A 16,201-nucleotide genomic window follows, 5' to 3' on the forward strand; every position below is an offset into this window, starting at 1 on the left:
TAAAAGATATCTCTGGTCTTTATCAGTCTTCCTTTATTAATTGTGTTTCCATTTGAGTCATTTTCTTACAATGAAATTAACCTTTGGCATAAGCGGAGTCAGAATATGAAGTTTATGCGTTCGAAATTTTAGTCCTTTAAAGTTATTGAATTCTAAATTAAAATTTTATACATATTCAATGAATTTTTAAGTAAAGATACATGAATTGGACCAAAGCTATTGAATTCAACTGAATTCGTAGTCAAATCACTAACTCCGCTCAGAGCCTTGTAAAGAAAAAGAAAAGAAAATATGAAGACATGCTATTTTCTATTCATGCTAAATGCATGTTCAATATATTACAGAGAATGTGCTTTCTAGTTGACCAAAATAATGTAGATTTATATCTTAATTCCTAATGCTATGTTGACATGTGACCCTCAACATTGAAACAAAATTTTCGTTTGATTAATTAAACTATGCGAAACTTCCAAAGTTATTTCTCTAACATTGCTCAAGTCCACAAGTAACCTTTTTTAATTTTCTTTTCGATGATTAGCTCATAGAGGAATTCACCCCTCGCACAGATCTATTAATTTGTAATAATATACTCTACAATTTATTAACTGAACAATTTAACTCTTTGAAATCAACATATCATGTTTCCACAAGGAAATAATTTTATCAACTCCCTGTCTCCTTCAGAATCTCATTATCACGGAGTATGCTTTTTCCTCCCCAAATTGTACTTACAAGTTACAGCTGCTATCATGACAATTTTTATTAAAAAATAGTATTAATTACTCCCTCTGTTCACTTTTACTTATTCATTATTCTAAAAATAGATTTTCACTTTTAATTGTCACTTTTAACATATCAAGAAAAGACAACTTATTTTTTTCTATTTTATCTATAATATTAATTACTCACTTCAAATCATTTTTCAAATCCAATAGAAATATGCACCAATTAATATGGATACATTGGTAAATTATGCACTTTATTTATTATTTCTTAAATAGCGTGAAAAGTTTAAAGTGGACAAGTAAAAATGAGCGGACGGAGTATTTTTTACTTCGAGTTGCATATTCAAATTAATCTTTTAACTGAAATCAATAAGTTTCTCATTCAAATATGACCAAGGTCTAATCACTGTACATCATTTTCTTTATTATTTAATAATCAAACATATCCTTCATTCAGCTTTTGTACACTATGAGCCCGTTTGGATTGACTTATAAGTGATCAAATCAGCTTATAAGTTATTTTGACCACTTATAAGTCAATCCAAACGGGCTCATAGTATACAAGCTAAAAATGTGTTTAGAATAAGCAAAAAAAATAAATTGGGATGACTCAATTTTTTTTTTTTTTTTTTTTTGCCTTATAAGTTGTTTTTTAATCAAACTAATTTATAAAGCCCATTTTTTTTTGCCTGCCCAAACGCTCTATGGCTAATAAATAAAATCCATTTCTTCATTTGGTCAAATAGTCCTCGACAAAAACAACCCCAACAAGTCACGCAAAAAGGAAAAAAAAAAAAAAAAAAAAAAAAGAATGTGGGATCTTAATATAATTTAAGAAATCATATGGATTGAAATCTTGAATGTATAAAACTACAAATTCAGCGTGTGATGAGTGAAGCAACGGTTTAAAAATAACCAAAAAAGAAAAAAAAGAGCACCATCATAGGAAACATCCTAATTTGAGAATTTTGCTCATTCATTTATAAGCTACTTTCCATTATTTCAACTTGTCAAGAAAAATATTACTGCAAGGAATTATGGGTTCCAGCAACAGTCGTATAAGAGCATCATCATCATCATCATCCGGGTCGGGTTCGGGGTCCGGGTCAAGACCCAAACGGAGCAAGCTCAAACTTTCTTCTCTCCTTTGTGGTGCCTCCACTTCACATGAGGCACTTCTCTCAATCTTTACCTAACTTTTATATTTTTGTGTATTTTAGGAAAAAAAAAAAATGAATCTTTTTTGTTAGTTTTTGTTTTGGGGGTGCCTATTTATTTGCATTCTTGATGATTTTGATTGTACTAACAAGCTGTGATCATGGTAAAAAGGGTTTTGCTTCAATTGATTTTCTTTTGTTTTTCTTTTCCCCCCTTTATTTTGCTTGGGTATTTTGCTGGCTAACTTAAAATTATGATCTTTATTTGATTCCCTTTGTTTAAAGGGGTTGCTACTGATACCAATAGTTAAATTTGAAATCCAGAGTTGACTTTTGCTTTTCTTTTTCCTTTTTTAATTTTTCCAATTGGGACTGGTGTAGTGAACCTAAATGTTCTTGATTCTTTTGTTTTCTGGTAAATAATTGGTGATATAATGGGCTTGTTTTTGTTTTCTAGCAGTTGATAAACTCAGTAATGACAGCGGAAATCTATTTTATTATAGTTAAAATGAAGGTGTTGTTGCTGAATTGATAGAACCTAGTAATAAAGAGATAGAAGCTCCAACGTTTTTCTTGTTACTTGGTTGGGAATTAGATGCTCATTGAGAGGTATTCGATGTTGCTATAGTTCTGGTAAATGGACATTCTTTTATCTTTGAAATATGTTACTATTTTTGTAACGCGTTTACATCTTTTAAATCACCAAAGATGTGTTATGTTGTAATGGATAGGCGTTCTGATCAAATGGTGGTGCAGCTATGCTGTCAAGTATTTGCTTTTGTCTTGCCCCTTTCTTCCTTTATATTTCCAATTGGGACTGGTGTAATGGACCTGAATGATATAGCGGCAGCTAATTGGTGACATGATGGACTTGTTTTTGTGTTTTTGCATTTTGGTAAGTTCATTTATGATGGTGGAGTTTTTCAAGGATATCTAAGAAGGCATTTTAGCTGAATTTGTTAAACTTAAGAAAAATGCAATAAAGCCATATCATTAGTGTTTCGTGCTCGAAAGTTAGATGCTTATTTAACCGTGTTCATTGTTGCTCTAGTCCTGAGTTTGAACGTCCCTTTTAGCTTTGACATGTTTTGACATTTCTTACCAGAAACAAATTCTCTTAATCCATTTAAACAAATTTCCATCTTTTATATTACCAAAGATGTGGAAGTTGTAGTCTGCAAGCTTTTTAACAATTGGTGGTGCAGCTATATTGTCGTGCATTTCCCTTTGTTCTGTCCTTTTGTACTATGCAGCTATGAGTTTTTCTTTTGTTGTTATAACTTCTAGCTATTTTTTAAGGTCACAAATTGTTGAACGTTGCATCGCTAACATTCGTGTAAGGAGGCTATGTGTATCATGCTCACTTCTCTAATTAAAAAAGGGCTTCTAATGCCTTTCATTAGACTGTATTGCTCCTAAACAGCTAAATCAGAAAAAAAAACTTTCGCCTCTATGGTAATTTGCACTCTCTACAAGACGATAGAGCTGGTTTTTTTTTTTTTTTTTTTAAATTTGGACAACATTTGATTATAGTTTCTTCAGAGTTTGGCCGTGTTATTAGCGTCAATGACGATCTTTCTATCTCTGTTGTACAGCTTGAAGATTATCCCCAACCTCTCGTTGGTGATTTTTCCCGTAATTCCGTAGTAGAATCTTCAACATTTAGTTCAGAAGTTGGTCATGCTACTCAACTTGAGACTGGATCCTCATCAGAAAGCACTAGTGGTCTTATTCAGGATGCTTTTGTTGAATATAATTTGATAAATGCCGAAGTGAGCATCAATAGTGCATGCCTTTCAAATGACAAACATTCAATATGTGACCAGGTTAGTTCTTATTTTAGTCCATAACTCCACATTTTGGACGAATAGTTCCATAGCTACTACATATGTAAAAACAACCATCTCAAGAATTGGTCTCTTCACAGGCAAGAGGCAGCTTGGCTGCAGCCGTTAGTACTGAATCTTTGACGTGCTTGAATACTGAAGACCCTCACAGTGTGCCAGAGGAGTGCAGAAGCTCATGTTCACCTGTGGATTCAATGGAGAATCAGGGGGATGTACATATTGAGTCAAGTTCTGATTCTAGATCTATTTCTGTTGCTTCCGACTCTATACCTAGGCATCAATTTAACGATGGTGATGCCTCTGAAGAAGCAACAACTTCAAGTTCAGGATTTCTTTTGTTGGATAGTGAGCATGGAGTAACCTCCACTCAAGATGTGCTACATGTTGATGTGGTGAGTATCTCTTCCGACATTTTAGCTAGTAGCATTGCTGATATAGGCACTCAAGAAACAAGAAGAAACAGTAGGAGGCTCTTTTGGGATGCTATATCAAGACGCAGTTTAAGAAGGCATAGTGATTCTCCAACCATTGTTTTCGCTACTGGTCATGCTGATGATCTAGGATCTCGTGACAGATGGCTAATTGATTTTAATGGTGATCTCCACTATGATGGAGTTGGTGGATTTGATTCTGGTTATGGGGCTGGTAGAAATCATCGCAGAAGTGAACAAAGACAGCCAACAAGATCCGAGGTAATATATCAAGAACTTTATCTGTTACTCTAATGCTTTCGGCTGTTTGCGGTGGATATAGACAATCCCTGCGATAATTTTTCTTAATAGGAAAGGAGGTTTAGCTTAAAAAACATTTTTCCCCTGATCATAGTGAACCTGAATCATATTAGGAGAAGGTAAATGCACTAGTCTGCTTATTAGGAGGTTTTGGTCTGTTATGATGGTTAATTAATTTCAGCCCTCTTATGTCATACTTACTAGTCTACTTACTCTCTCTAAAGCTTGATTATCGAGGCATATCATCCATATATATGTTTCACTGACTATATTAGTAGATGTTAACTTGCATTTTGTCTCGTTTTAATATTCCGTATTGGGTATATTTTCCACTAGTTCCAGTAGAAAATCTTAGACAAACATTGGTTTCAGCTAATTTTCCCTTTCTTTTCCATGTACATCTTTCTTTATTAACGGACGTACTGTCGTTTGTCTTACCTGAAAAAATCAAAGGTAACTGCTTATGATGGCAGCAATTAAAAAAAATCTTTGTTTTTTCAGTTAAAACTTTTTGGTGTTTTTAGCAAATATGTGTTTGCACAAATGTGTAATTATGATTCTATATCTTTTTATGAGCACAAAATGCATCTTAATTTTATCTTTGATCATTGTAGCATTGTGAGGCTACTTTTAAATGCAGACTACTTGGCACTTATAGCACTTCTCTCTTGGGGCGTTTAATATCATGTTTTCTTTTGTTCTTCTTTCCCTACCTAGAATTCATTAATGATAGTCCCAACAACCTATCTGTATTTCATATACAGATATCTGAAAGAGTTCTTGAAGGCCTCGGTAGTCGAGTTCCACAGCAAAATCTTTGCTCATCAGGGCTTCATCCTGATGGTACATGTTCATGTGAACCATTACTCACAACTGAAGATTTCAGTACACTTGCAAGTATTTCACGAATAATTATGCTTGCTGAGGCCTTATTTGAGGTATGTCTCCAGCATATACTGTCCTCCTTAAGTTTCAAATTCTAGTGGGTGTGGTTTGTTAGGAAAGACAACTTAAGAATATTCTCTATGTATCTTATGCATCCTTCTTTTAGTATTTTCCAAACTCAAGTCACATTCAAGAGAATTATTACAAAGAACTCTCAATGTTGTTTGTGGAATTTGAGAATGTCTACTGTTATTTCCATATAAGCACTTGGAAGGAAATAAGAAAGGAACTAGAAAAGTTACTGTATTTTTTTATCCAGCAGCTCGTGCTACTTAATCTACTGCCCTATTTTCCGACATTAGTCTAGAGATTTAGAATGAATTATAAAAAAACTATTTGACAAGGGAGTATGTCTAACTCTAGATTGAGGGATGCAAGACCCCATTTGTTGTTGTACTGTAAGTTGGGAATTGGCTTGCCTTTGAACCAGAATAAAGTAGATCTGATTAGGCGTTTACTAATCTTTGGTTAAAATATCCTCTACAAAAGTTTGTTCCGGTTTGTGAACCACCCAGCTTGGTTTGATGTACTCCAGAAAAGTTTTTTAAAAAAAGGAAGTTGTGTTGTCTGGTATGTTTTTGCTAGACTACCGTTTGGATCTTGCTGGTGCTACACGAAGTATTATGATATTGTCATGATTGTGATATGTCTTTTTGCACCACTTTGGGAAATATCAAATATTTTGATCTCTGCTTAGCCATTGTAAAGTTTTGAAAAAGGTTAATTTTTTCAATCCCATCAATTTCTTGATATATTTTTTTCAACCCTGCCATACTGAGTCAATATGATTGGAGTTACGATTTTTATCCGTCAAAAACTCTACTGTTGTTAATTTTCCCAGCTTGAAAATATCATCAAATCTAAGTTAAACTGACCTATGTTGCTGGATTTTGTCCATTCTAAAGAAATTTTGCATCTGCATTATTTCTTGGGAAATAGGTAGCCAAGGGTAAATAAAACTCATGGAGTGTAGTAGAAATGCGTGACATCCGTTTCTCCAGTTTTAAGAACCCTATATAGTAATTCCAGCTGAAAGCGTGAATGCATCCAACTTACACATTTTGCTATTCAGAAGACGCTTGATTGTTGCCAGTTTCCTTGATTGCAGAGACCCTAGTCTGGCTTTAGTAAATTTTGCAGTGTTCAGCACCTTCACCGAGAAGAATCTTTTTTACATTGTTCAGCACTCCGCACTAATAGCATTATGCCTGCTTAATGGTGTACTATAGACACAAAGATTGGTATACTGGATACTTAGTGAATTTACTTGCAAAGATTGAAGGCTAAAGGAATGAGGGTTTCAGGGTTACTGATTTGTTTCATTCAATATTTATGACCTGCTAATACTTTCTGGTATCTCCAATTGGCTTCTTATGTGAGCGCACGTTGAGCTGACATATTTAGTGTATGGCTTGGTTTCTTTTCTGTAGGTGCTGGATGAGATTCATCGACAATCTTTCACACTTTCGCTATCTACGCTTTCACTTCCAGCTCCAGATTCTGTTGTGGACTCGTTTCCTCTCAAGTATCACAAGAAGTTAGAAGCTGTAGACAATGCTCCTACTGATGTCCAACAGTATGTCTTTTTAACTAGTTGAATAGTTGATATGCGGTATGCTTGCTTGAGCTATCTTGCCTTTTAAGGTTTACATGTTAGCAGTCAGTAATTGGCACTGCCCGCGCCTTCCCCACCACCCCCCCCCCCCCACAACCCCCCCCCCCAAAAAAAAAAAAACCCCCCAAATAATAGTATTTGCTTTGGTAGCTGAAATTGCTGGAGGGAAAGAAAACAAAAAAAAAATTAAAAGAAGGCGGAGAAAGCAAAAGAAAAAGACGCAGAAGCAAACTTGTAGATTGTCAGTTTTATGATTCTCTGGTCAACTACTGCAGTATGTTGTCATGCATGAGTTATGGCTTAGCATGCTTGTGGAGAACTTATAAAAATAAAATTGATCTCTCTTTATATTTTCTTGAACTTTTGACACATAAATTTCCCTCTTTGGATTGATTTGACGCCTTGTTTAGATGTAATGGGATCCAAAAAACCAACCTTTTAGCCAGTTGTTAGACATAAGGCATAGCCGGATTTTAGATCCTTGGGCAGTCTTCAGAAGAAACATGCTGAAAATTCTCTGCCTGCGGGGTTATGAGCTTTACTCCTAGTTTATTTTCACGAGTATCCATTGCTCTATCATCTATCAAAGGCTCCACCTGGCAACTTTTAAACTGAAGAATCTCTCTTGATCAGTTATTTGCAAGTTTCAACTCTAAGTGGACCATGCCTTATGATCACTAGGTTGGGCTAGCCAAGTTTCAAAGCTAAAATTTCAGTCCGCCAAATTTGCCATTTTCAGAAAAAAAGGGCAGCCCGGTGAACTAAACTCCCGCTATGCGGGGTCCGGTGAAGGGCGCCTTGTTCTGCAATTCTTCAAGGGGCTGTTTCCACGGCTTGAACCCCTGACCTGCTGGTCACATGGCAGCAAATTTGCCATTTCCAGAAGTTTCTACAGATTCAAAGATGTACTTAAACATTAAATAGTGTTGATGGACAAATTTTCCATTCTGTAGTCTCTGACCTTTCTATTTGGATTCCAAGGGACAAAAAACATAAACAGCTTGACAGCCTTATAATTCAGTTACGACACTGAATTTTCCGCAGAAGTATATACCCTGTCGCTTATCACTTTAAATATCTAGGTCTTTTTTTCGTTTTGGTCTCTCCCAAAATATTGACTCATGTCCTTATATGGAGAATATCTTTCACTCCAAGAATTTGAACTAATATAAACTAGTTTTACTAAATAATAATTTAAACTTGATTATGACATCTCTTTAGTTATTCTACCTTCCTCATTTTAAACAGTTAATTTGACACCTAATCAAACTAATATATTCAGCCAATTTTATTCTTAAAACCCCATATGTCAAATATCTGTGCGCCATGAGAGCAGATAATGGCCACCAATGACATCCATTCTTTTGTGGCCAAAGTGAAGTTTTATGTTTCTTTTTTTCTGTATTAATAAGCTGTAAGCTGTTTTTGTAGGTGCCACATTTGTTTGGCAGAGTATGAGGAGGGTGACAAACTGAGGGTCCTCCCTTGCCGCCATGAATATCATATGCATTGTATCGATAAATGGCTTAAGGAAGTAAACCGGTATGTTCAGACAATTCTTTGAGATGTAGCTTTTGCCTCACTTTTGTATTGATTTCCTACTTTCTGGTTTTCCAGGGTATGCCCAGTTTGCCGGTGCAATGTTTGCGAGAATCCTGGGGTTGGTTCTGTCTCAAATTCAGAAGCTTCTTAACGATGGTGCTAACTGTAAATATAAAACAGATTTAGGTGAAAAGGTAACAATGTTGTATTGAATTGTGTTAATACAGCTGCAAGATTGTAAATATATATGATATAGGTAAAATGTGGGTTGAATTAGTTGTGATAATTTCTTTTTTCCTTCATTTTTCTCCTATTTCTTATACTGCTAAATATTAGGAGTGACTATTCTGAATCTTCTTCTCAGAGGGTGGCCACTTCGGTCCACGTTGCGCTATATCAGGCCCTTTTCTGTAAATAACAAAATGGGCAGGAACCGCGTGAATGCAATAACCCAACCAACAAATTATCACATAAGTTAGACCACTTGGGTTGACCTTAGCAGCCGTTCCTTCAAAGTGCAATGGAGATTACCAATCTGAGTCATGAGCCTTCGGGATGGCCCTCATTATTAGTATAATGATTGGAAATAGCAAGGGAAATTCTCCTTTTAGTATAAAAAATTTACTATGGATGACATTGTATTTTTTGTGAAATAGTTCGAATGTATGGACAAGCACGGTGCGGGTACCGGGCAAGAGAGCTCATATGCGGATCAGGACGGGACGTGTTGAAAATAAAGAATAATGTTAAAACTTTTGCAGATGAAGGCTTCAGTTGCCCATCCTTAAAAAAATTAATTATGTCTCACCTTGCACATTTTTATCTCATAAAAAAGTGGACCCAAATATTATACTTTTGGATCCATCTTTTTGTGAGATAAAAATTACAATTGATTGTTCCCCTTTCTTTGAAATTTCTCCTGTATGCCCAATTTGTTATTCCTAGTAAATGCATCACTGTTTAAACTATTACAATTGATTGTTCCCCTTTCTTTGAAATTTCTTCTGTCATTTCTGGGGTTTGAAAGCATGAAATAGCTTTTGTAGGGCTTTTTTCTGAAGAGAATTGAATATGAGTAATAAATAGTAATTTCAGTTACATGTGAACATCAGTTCAGATAGTAATTAGCATGCCCATTAGGCAGTAGGCACAGAGACCTAGCTGGCCTGCCACCAGAATACTTCTTATTACTTGCAATAATTTAAGAATTTGAGTTATAGTAATAGTTACGCTTCCATCTTCTTTTGTTTTAATCTCATTTCAGCTGAATTAAAAGGATAAATAATGCATGTGTGCCTGAAGAAAAGGAGAATAAATTGAAATACGTTATTTTGGGGGCTCAATGAGAGTGTGATCTGTATATCCCTAAAAATATTCTAGCTAGAATCCGAAATTATTAAAAAATAAAATAAAAGAGTTCGATAAACTCTAAATCAGCCAACGCTTTGCAACTACCTTTCGTCCGAATAAAGAAAAAAACCTTGAAAAACTAGGAAGAAAAACAAAGAGAGAAAGATTGCAATTTCTTAATTAATTAGTAGTTCATTTCAGTATGTTCAAAATGGTCCTGGCTTGACTTCTGCCTGACAAACGCTTCCACAATTGCAGATACGAAAGTTGTGACACTTTATTTATTATATAAGAATAAATATCATAATACAATGGCCAAATACATAAGAGGGCACCTGAACTTGGCTTGAGGTTCCACTTAGACACCTCTTTATTAAGAAAAATTAGCAAAACGAAAATTAAACGGGGGATAAATTTAGATCTTGGTTTGTATTTGTAGTACCATGATCTTCTTTTTTATTTGGAATACAATCACAAACTTCTCCCCAGTCACAAAAAGGTTTACAATTATATACTTTTAAGTAGTCACAATCTGCGTCTGTAGAGCATACCAGTTCAGCTTCTACTTCGAAACATAGAAAACCTGTAAATAAATATTTTTAGTCATCTTTTTCACGATATGTGAGAAAATTAGAGAGAGAGAGAGAGAGTCACAAACCTATTGCAACAATAAAAAGTGCCATAGTATAAACCAACTTGAGGGATGTCTTCTCCATATCTAGAATGTTTTTGTAGTTATGTTTGCCTTTTTCACCATTGTATCAAATTTTAGACACTTTTATATTTTAGACAATAGTCACATTAATGAGAAATTGTCGTTATATTTTGAGAAATGTGCTCTTTAATGCTCTTTTCTACTATTACAAATTAATGTAACTCCCCTTTTATCCCTTGGGATTTTACGTAACGTACGGAGTAGTAACGTTATATCTCAAATTCTTTCTTGAAAATTAACTTATCATGAACTGCATTTTATGAATATTTATTTCTCTTATTAGTATATATGCTTTAAATTAGTAAGGAACAATTACTGTACTGATGACATTAAATGATAGATTAGAATATAGTAATTCTCTAATTAAGAAACTAAAGAGAAAAGGTATTTATTAGTTTTAAAATCTTTTGAATCTTCTTGTCTATGTTGCTTCCCCTTGAAAAATAATCTGCACTCCAAATTGATTTGCCTCTAGAAATCTATCCGCCCCTTTGTTACTCTTAAGACATGACTAATTTTTGGCCAAGTGTGGAGCAATAGTGAAAATGGAGAAGATGAAAGAATAGAGTAAGAGTGAGGAGTCTGCCTAGTATTTATGGACACCTTTACTTAACGCTGCATCATTTAGGTTCCAGACTCTAAATTTCTATATTTGTAATATCTGCATTATACTCACTGGTATATAGTAAACTGTCAGAAAGCTCTCTCATATCACAATAAGGTCTACAATGATGACCTACAAGGCTACAACCAAGTAGGCACAATCTTCATTTGTTATGCATGCTAATATGAAAAGAATTATCTTAGATAAATAGGGTCACATATTTTTCTCTTAGAAAAATGTAAAAAGTTATCTTTTGGGGGGTGGGGGAATAAATAAATAAAAAGGATGGAAAAACGAAACAAATATTAAGAGGGAGAGATATGGTGGTTTGATTTTAAAATACAGGGGTGTATATGTAACTTATCAGTCATTATATATGTAGGATTTTCATAATATAGACGAGTAAATGTTAGTAGATTTTTAAATACAGGTGAAGTATTCAACTGTTTCATATACATCATAAGGATTAATATAAATAATTTAAAATTATTGGAGACCAATCTGAGCGAGTCCGCAACTTAAATGACCCAAAAGTGACTGTATGGACTAAAATAACTCAATAAAAAAAAAGTTATCAAAGTAACCTTTGCGCACTAAATTAGTGCGCAATAGGACCAAATTGCAAATTTACAGTTGAGTCCTATTGCGCACTAAATTAGTACGCAATAGGGGTTATATTTTTTTGTCCAATTTTAAAGTTTTGAAATTTCACGTTTTTTCGTACTTTGACCAAATATTAGTCATGTTTCAAAACCCCAGAATATTAATCTTTTATATAGAACTTGATATCTTTTTCTGCGAACAATAATGTAGGCTCAATACATCAAGTATACGTAAACGTTTGGATTGTTGTTTTAGGGGTTGTAAAGTGCCCCGAAGTAAGTTTTGTTTGTTTGGAAACTTATTGTCTTTAGGTTTAAGTGTTTTATTTTATAGGCAGTTTTGATTTAAGCGTTATTAAAAAAAAAATTGTTTGAATAAGCAGTAAATTAATGTGTTATGCAAGTCCCATAAATTTTTTATCCAGTAGACTTAAGTAGTTATAAAAACAAGATAAAATTGTCAAATAATAAGTATATGGAGAAAAAGTAGTTGTAAATTGGTGAAAGTTTAAACGGTCATAACTTTGCGCTAGGACGTCCGATTTATGCGATTTTTTTTTTAAATTTTGCGTATGTTTGCGAGATCTAGCCGCGCAAACTGCTGCAAGGCGGTTTGGCCGGGCCGGTTTTTATAAAAACGTCTTTTTTCCCATTCAATTTGAATCTTGCCCCAAATTGGTGCACAATTTTCATTCATCTTTAGTAAAAATTTAGTGATAAAAAATATATTTCAAGATGGCAATCCCGTGGTAGTGATGTTTTGAATGTCAATTTCAAGGTTCGAAATTTAATTTATGAAAACAAGTTAGATGACATTAGTGAACTTTATATATAATAAAAAATGTTTACATCGTCACTTTCACAAACTTGGCTTGGTGGTTTAGCCATCTCTTTTTTATCCCAACCACCGGGGATCAAACCTAGGTGGGAGCATTGAGAAAACAACTTGGGTGCATGATGCATGATTTAAGTAACAATTAAATATAGTTTTTGCATATCTATTTCTTAATGATAATTATTATTTTACTCTTTGTTATCTTATCGTTTATAACTAACTCGCGTGACATCTTAAACTAATTATAAATAAAACACTTAAAACCTTTAGATAACAAGATTCAAACAAACAAAATTTACTTCGTGACACTTTACAACCCCTAAAACGACGATCCAAACGTTTACGTATACTTGATGTATTGAGCTTACATTATTGTTCGCAGAAAAAGATATCAGGTTCTATATAAAATATTAATATTCCGGCGTTTTGAATCATGACTAATCTTTGGTCAAAGTATGGAAAAAAAAAGTGAAATTTCAAAACTTTAAAATTGTACAAAAAAAAAATATAACCCCTATTGCGCACTAAATTAGTGCGCAATAGGACTTAATTGTAAATTTGCAGTTTGGTCCTATTGCACATTAATTTAGTGCGCAAAGGTTACTTTGGTAACTTTTTTTTTATTGAGTTATTTTGATCCCTACAATTACTTTTTGGGTCATTTAAATTGCGGATTCCATTTGAACTGACCATTTCACATTTATCTTAAATTTTGAAGAACAAAATTACTATTTTATAGCGAGAAAAGATTGTGCTAAGTCCCACATGACAGTGCTCTTGTCACGACCATAAAATTCAGAGTAAAGTGAATTTACTCTCCATTAGATAAGAAAAAAAACAAAACATCAGGAAGCTGCTGATATATTTTTTTCTTTTTTAGCCCGTTTTAAAAAAAAGGTTTTTTTTTTTTTTTTTTACAACTCTTCGTTTTAACTTTCCACATGGTAAGTTTAGATCACAAAATTAAAAGGTATTTTGATATATCCTACATATCTTTAATTTAATATTACAAGATTTAAAAGTATTTTTAATTTTTTTGAACTCGGTGCCAAATCAAAATCAGACAAATAAATTAAAATAGAGGAAGTAATCAAACTCATAGTCTCACAGTAATGATGAAGCTCAAAGCATGAGGCAGTGGTTTCTCTTACAGAAACAGAAACAGACAGCTAGCAGAAAAAAATGTTTGTGGTTTCCCACGTCAAACAATAAAAAAATAAGTCGTGTTGCCACAGAAAACAAGGGAATGTAAGCAACTTATGTTTATCATAATAAGTTGAGTAGAATCCTATTAATCTTCTAATGCAAATTGTATCAAATTATTGTAAATAATGTGTATAATCTATTGTCATAAGGTGTCTCCCGCAAAATGTACATTTAGTGGATCATATCTGCTGTCTTCTAGCTATACTAAAGAGTATATTCTTTTTCAGTTAGAAAGCATGCCAAGAGTGTCAATAAAGCAATCTCATTATTCTATTTATGATTGTCTATATGCATGGTAAAGGGTTGGGTTGGAAGTATTTTAATCTTATGTATATTGTAGTACGGAGATATAAATAGTTTTGCACAAGAGAAGTAATGAGATGGATATGATTATAGCAACTATTATCAACTGTAACTGAAAATCGAAATTGAACTCCTTTGAATCTTCTAAAAATGCTTTGAGGCGTAACAGTTGATTAAACATCTAGAGATGCAAATCGTTTAGTGTGGGCTACGAGAGCAAGTATCATTGTCTAAGACAAATTTCTAAATGGCGCATATTATATGTTTTGTTCCCTTTTTTCTGTGCAATTTATTTCACATAATATTTGAATTTTTTTTTATTTCTCTACTTTTAATTTGAATTTTAAAAACAATTAACCCACTCAGACATAGTACCTACATGGACTTTTTATTAATAAATCATCAAAAAAGGAAAATAAAAATAATCAAGGAGGGGCCAAATCTAACCTTACTGACGATCTAAGTTGGAGTTTCATGTCCTTTACTACATTGTAAGCCAAAAGCATTTTGGGTTTCTAATTGTGCTAAAACAGCCCTTTAATTTTGAACCCTCCTTAATTACTCCTATTATGCTATTTTTCCTTGGAAAGATACTATTTATGATGAAGAATCATTTTCATACTTGGTTTGGTTGAAATCAAACTATATTACAACTAAGTATTGGTGGCATCTAATAGATTTAGTAGATGAGATGTTGGAAATGATTGTAATGAGAAACTAGAAAAATATACTAGTAAAAATAATTTGTATGACCAAAGTAAAAACAAAACAAAAAAACAAAAAAGAGAAAAGAGAAAACATATGCAGGCTAAAACAGGTCTTTTTAAAGTTAATGCAGCTAGATTCCAAAGAAGTAGCAGCACGACCATCCTAAATTCCTAATGTAAAAGATTTGTTTGATGTAATTTATATTTCTAGTTAAATTATTACTCTTGTATTTTTTGGTTAATTAATTTTGATGCTGCAATTAGTATGAAGTAACTTAAAGGAACTTCAAATAAATAATGCTATCAAAATGGTTTTCCAACCATGTATAGTAGTAATCTTTTTAATTAAAGTTAACATTGCTTGCCTTTGTAGGGCTTTAACTATCTCCTACATTGAATTTCTTATATGCGGAAAAATAAAGTTAACAACTAAAGAGTACTTTAATAAATGAATTGTCGTTTTACCTACACTAAATGGTTTCTTAGAAATAAAGCCCACATGTGGCATTTATAAACCTCCAAGTTAGGTTATCGTTAATTAATTCTCTTTTGTAATTCGGCTAGAAACAATAACTTCATATGAGAAATAAACGGTTTGCTTTGTAGATGGATAAAGTACAACTAATATCGAAAGATGAATTAATTAATGTCTTTGTTATCTGTCTACATGTATCAACAGACGCCCTTTTTGCCCTTAAATTTTTGTTGGAGGCTTAGGTAAGTATAAGAAGCAGAGTGAACCTAATATTTAGAGCCGGTAATTAAATTCGAGATGAGTGTGATATTTTATATATATATATATATATATATATATATATATATATATATATTTATATATATATATATATAATTCTTTTAATATACTATACACCACAAACTAAATGATGGATTCAATTGAATATACGGATTTACCTTAAATTGCCTATGGTTGGTAAGAAGAAAATTTTCTCATAACGGAAAACCTTATAGATAATCTTAGATATATATGTGCGCTTTATAGTAAAAGATGTACAAAAATATTAAATGAATTTCCCTTCAAGTCTTGATGGATCTTGTATAGAGTTACATGATATGTGTCTTTGGTAAGAGGTAAAAAAATATCCTTAAAAATTAATTAAAATGTGCGTAAACTGGCATTAACACCACAATCATCACAGGAAAAGAAGTAGTCCAAGGTGGAGTAGAAGAGAGTACTTGATCATTAATAGGTTTGAAAAGAGAGTCCTACGTCCTAAGATACAAAAGGGTTGATCATCAGCTATATATTCTATTTGTGGACATACTTTTCTTACGAATTATGGATATCTGGACCATGCA

General features: G+C 33.1%; 1 protein-coding gene across 2 annotated transcripts; it reads left to right on the forward strand.

Annotated features, from left to right (window-relative positions):
- The first annotated feature begins 1,608 nt into the window (after window positions 1-1,608).
- On the forward strand, window positions 1,609-8,864 carry LOC132064178 (uncharacterized). Of its 2 annotated transcripts, XM_059457081.1 has the most exons (8): window positions 1,953-2,491; window positions 2,614-2,777; window positions 3,478-3,708; window positions 3,810-4,421; window positions 5,225-5,398; window positions 6,836-6,981; window positions 8,452-8,562; window positions 8,638-8,864. In XM_059457081.1, exons 2-8 carry the CDS (start codon window positions 2,745-2,747, stop codon window positions 8,711-8,713), a joined length of 1,383 nt encoding a protein of 460 aa, XP_059313064.1. In that variant the 5' UTR covers window positions 1,953-2,491; window positions 2,614-2,744; the 3' UTR covers window positions 8,714-8,864. The 2 variants fall into 2 exon arrangements, with proteins under 2 accessions (XP_059313063.1, XP_059313064.1); XM_059457080.1 differs by lacking the exons at window positions 1,953-2,491; window positions 2,614-2,777 and adding an exon at window positions 1,609-1,897.
- The last annotated feature ends 7,337 nt before the right edge of the window (window positions 8,865-16,201 follow it).

Source organism: Lycium ferocissimum, chromosome 7, assembly GCF_029784015.1.
Source record: "Lycium ferocissimum isolate CSIRO_LF1 chromosome 7, AGI_CSIRO_Lferr_CH_V1, whole genome shotgun sequence".
Classification (NCBI taxonomy): Eukaryota; Viridiplantae; Streptophyta; class Magnoliopsida; order Solanales; family Solanaceae; genus Lycium; species Lycium ferocissimum.

Coding starts and splice junctions, on each gene's coding strand:
- LOC132064178 (XM_059457080.1), top strand. CDS start 1,763: ATGGGTTCCAGCAACAGTCGTATAAGAGCATCATCATCATCATCATCC. Junction 6,982..8,451: donor GCTCCTACTGATGTCCAACA/GTATGTCTTTTT, acceptor CTGTTTTTGTAG/GTGCCACATTTGTTTGGCAG. Junction 8,563..8,637: donor TGGCTTAAGGAAGTAAACCG/GTATGTTCAGAC, acceptor CTGGTTTTCCAG/GGTATGCCCAGTTTGCCGGT.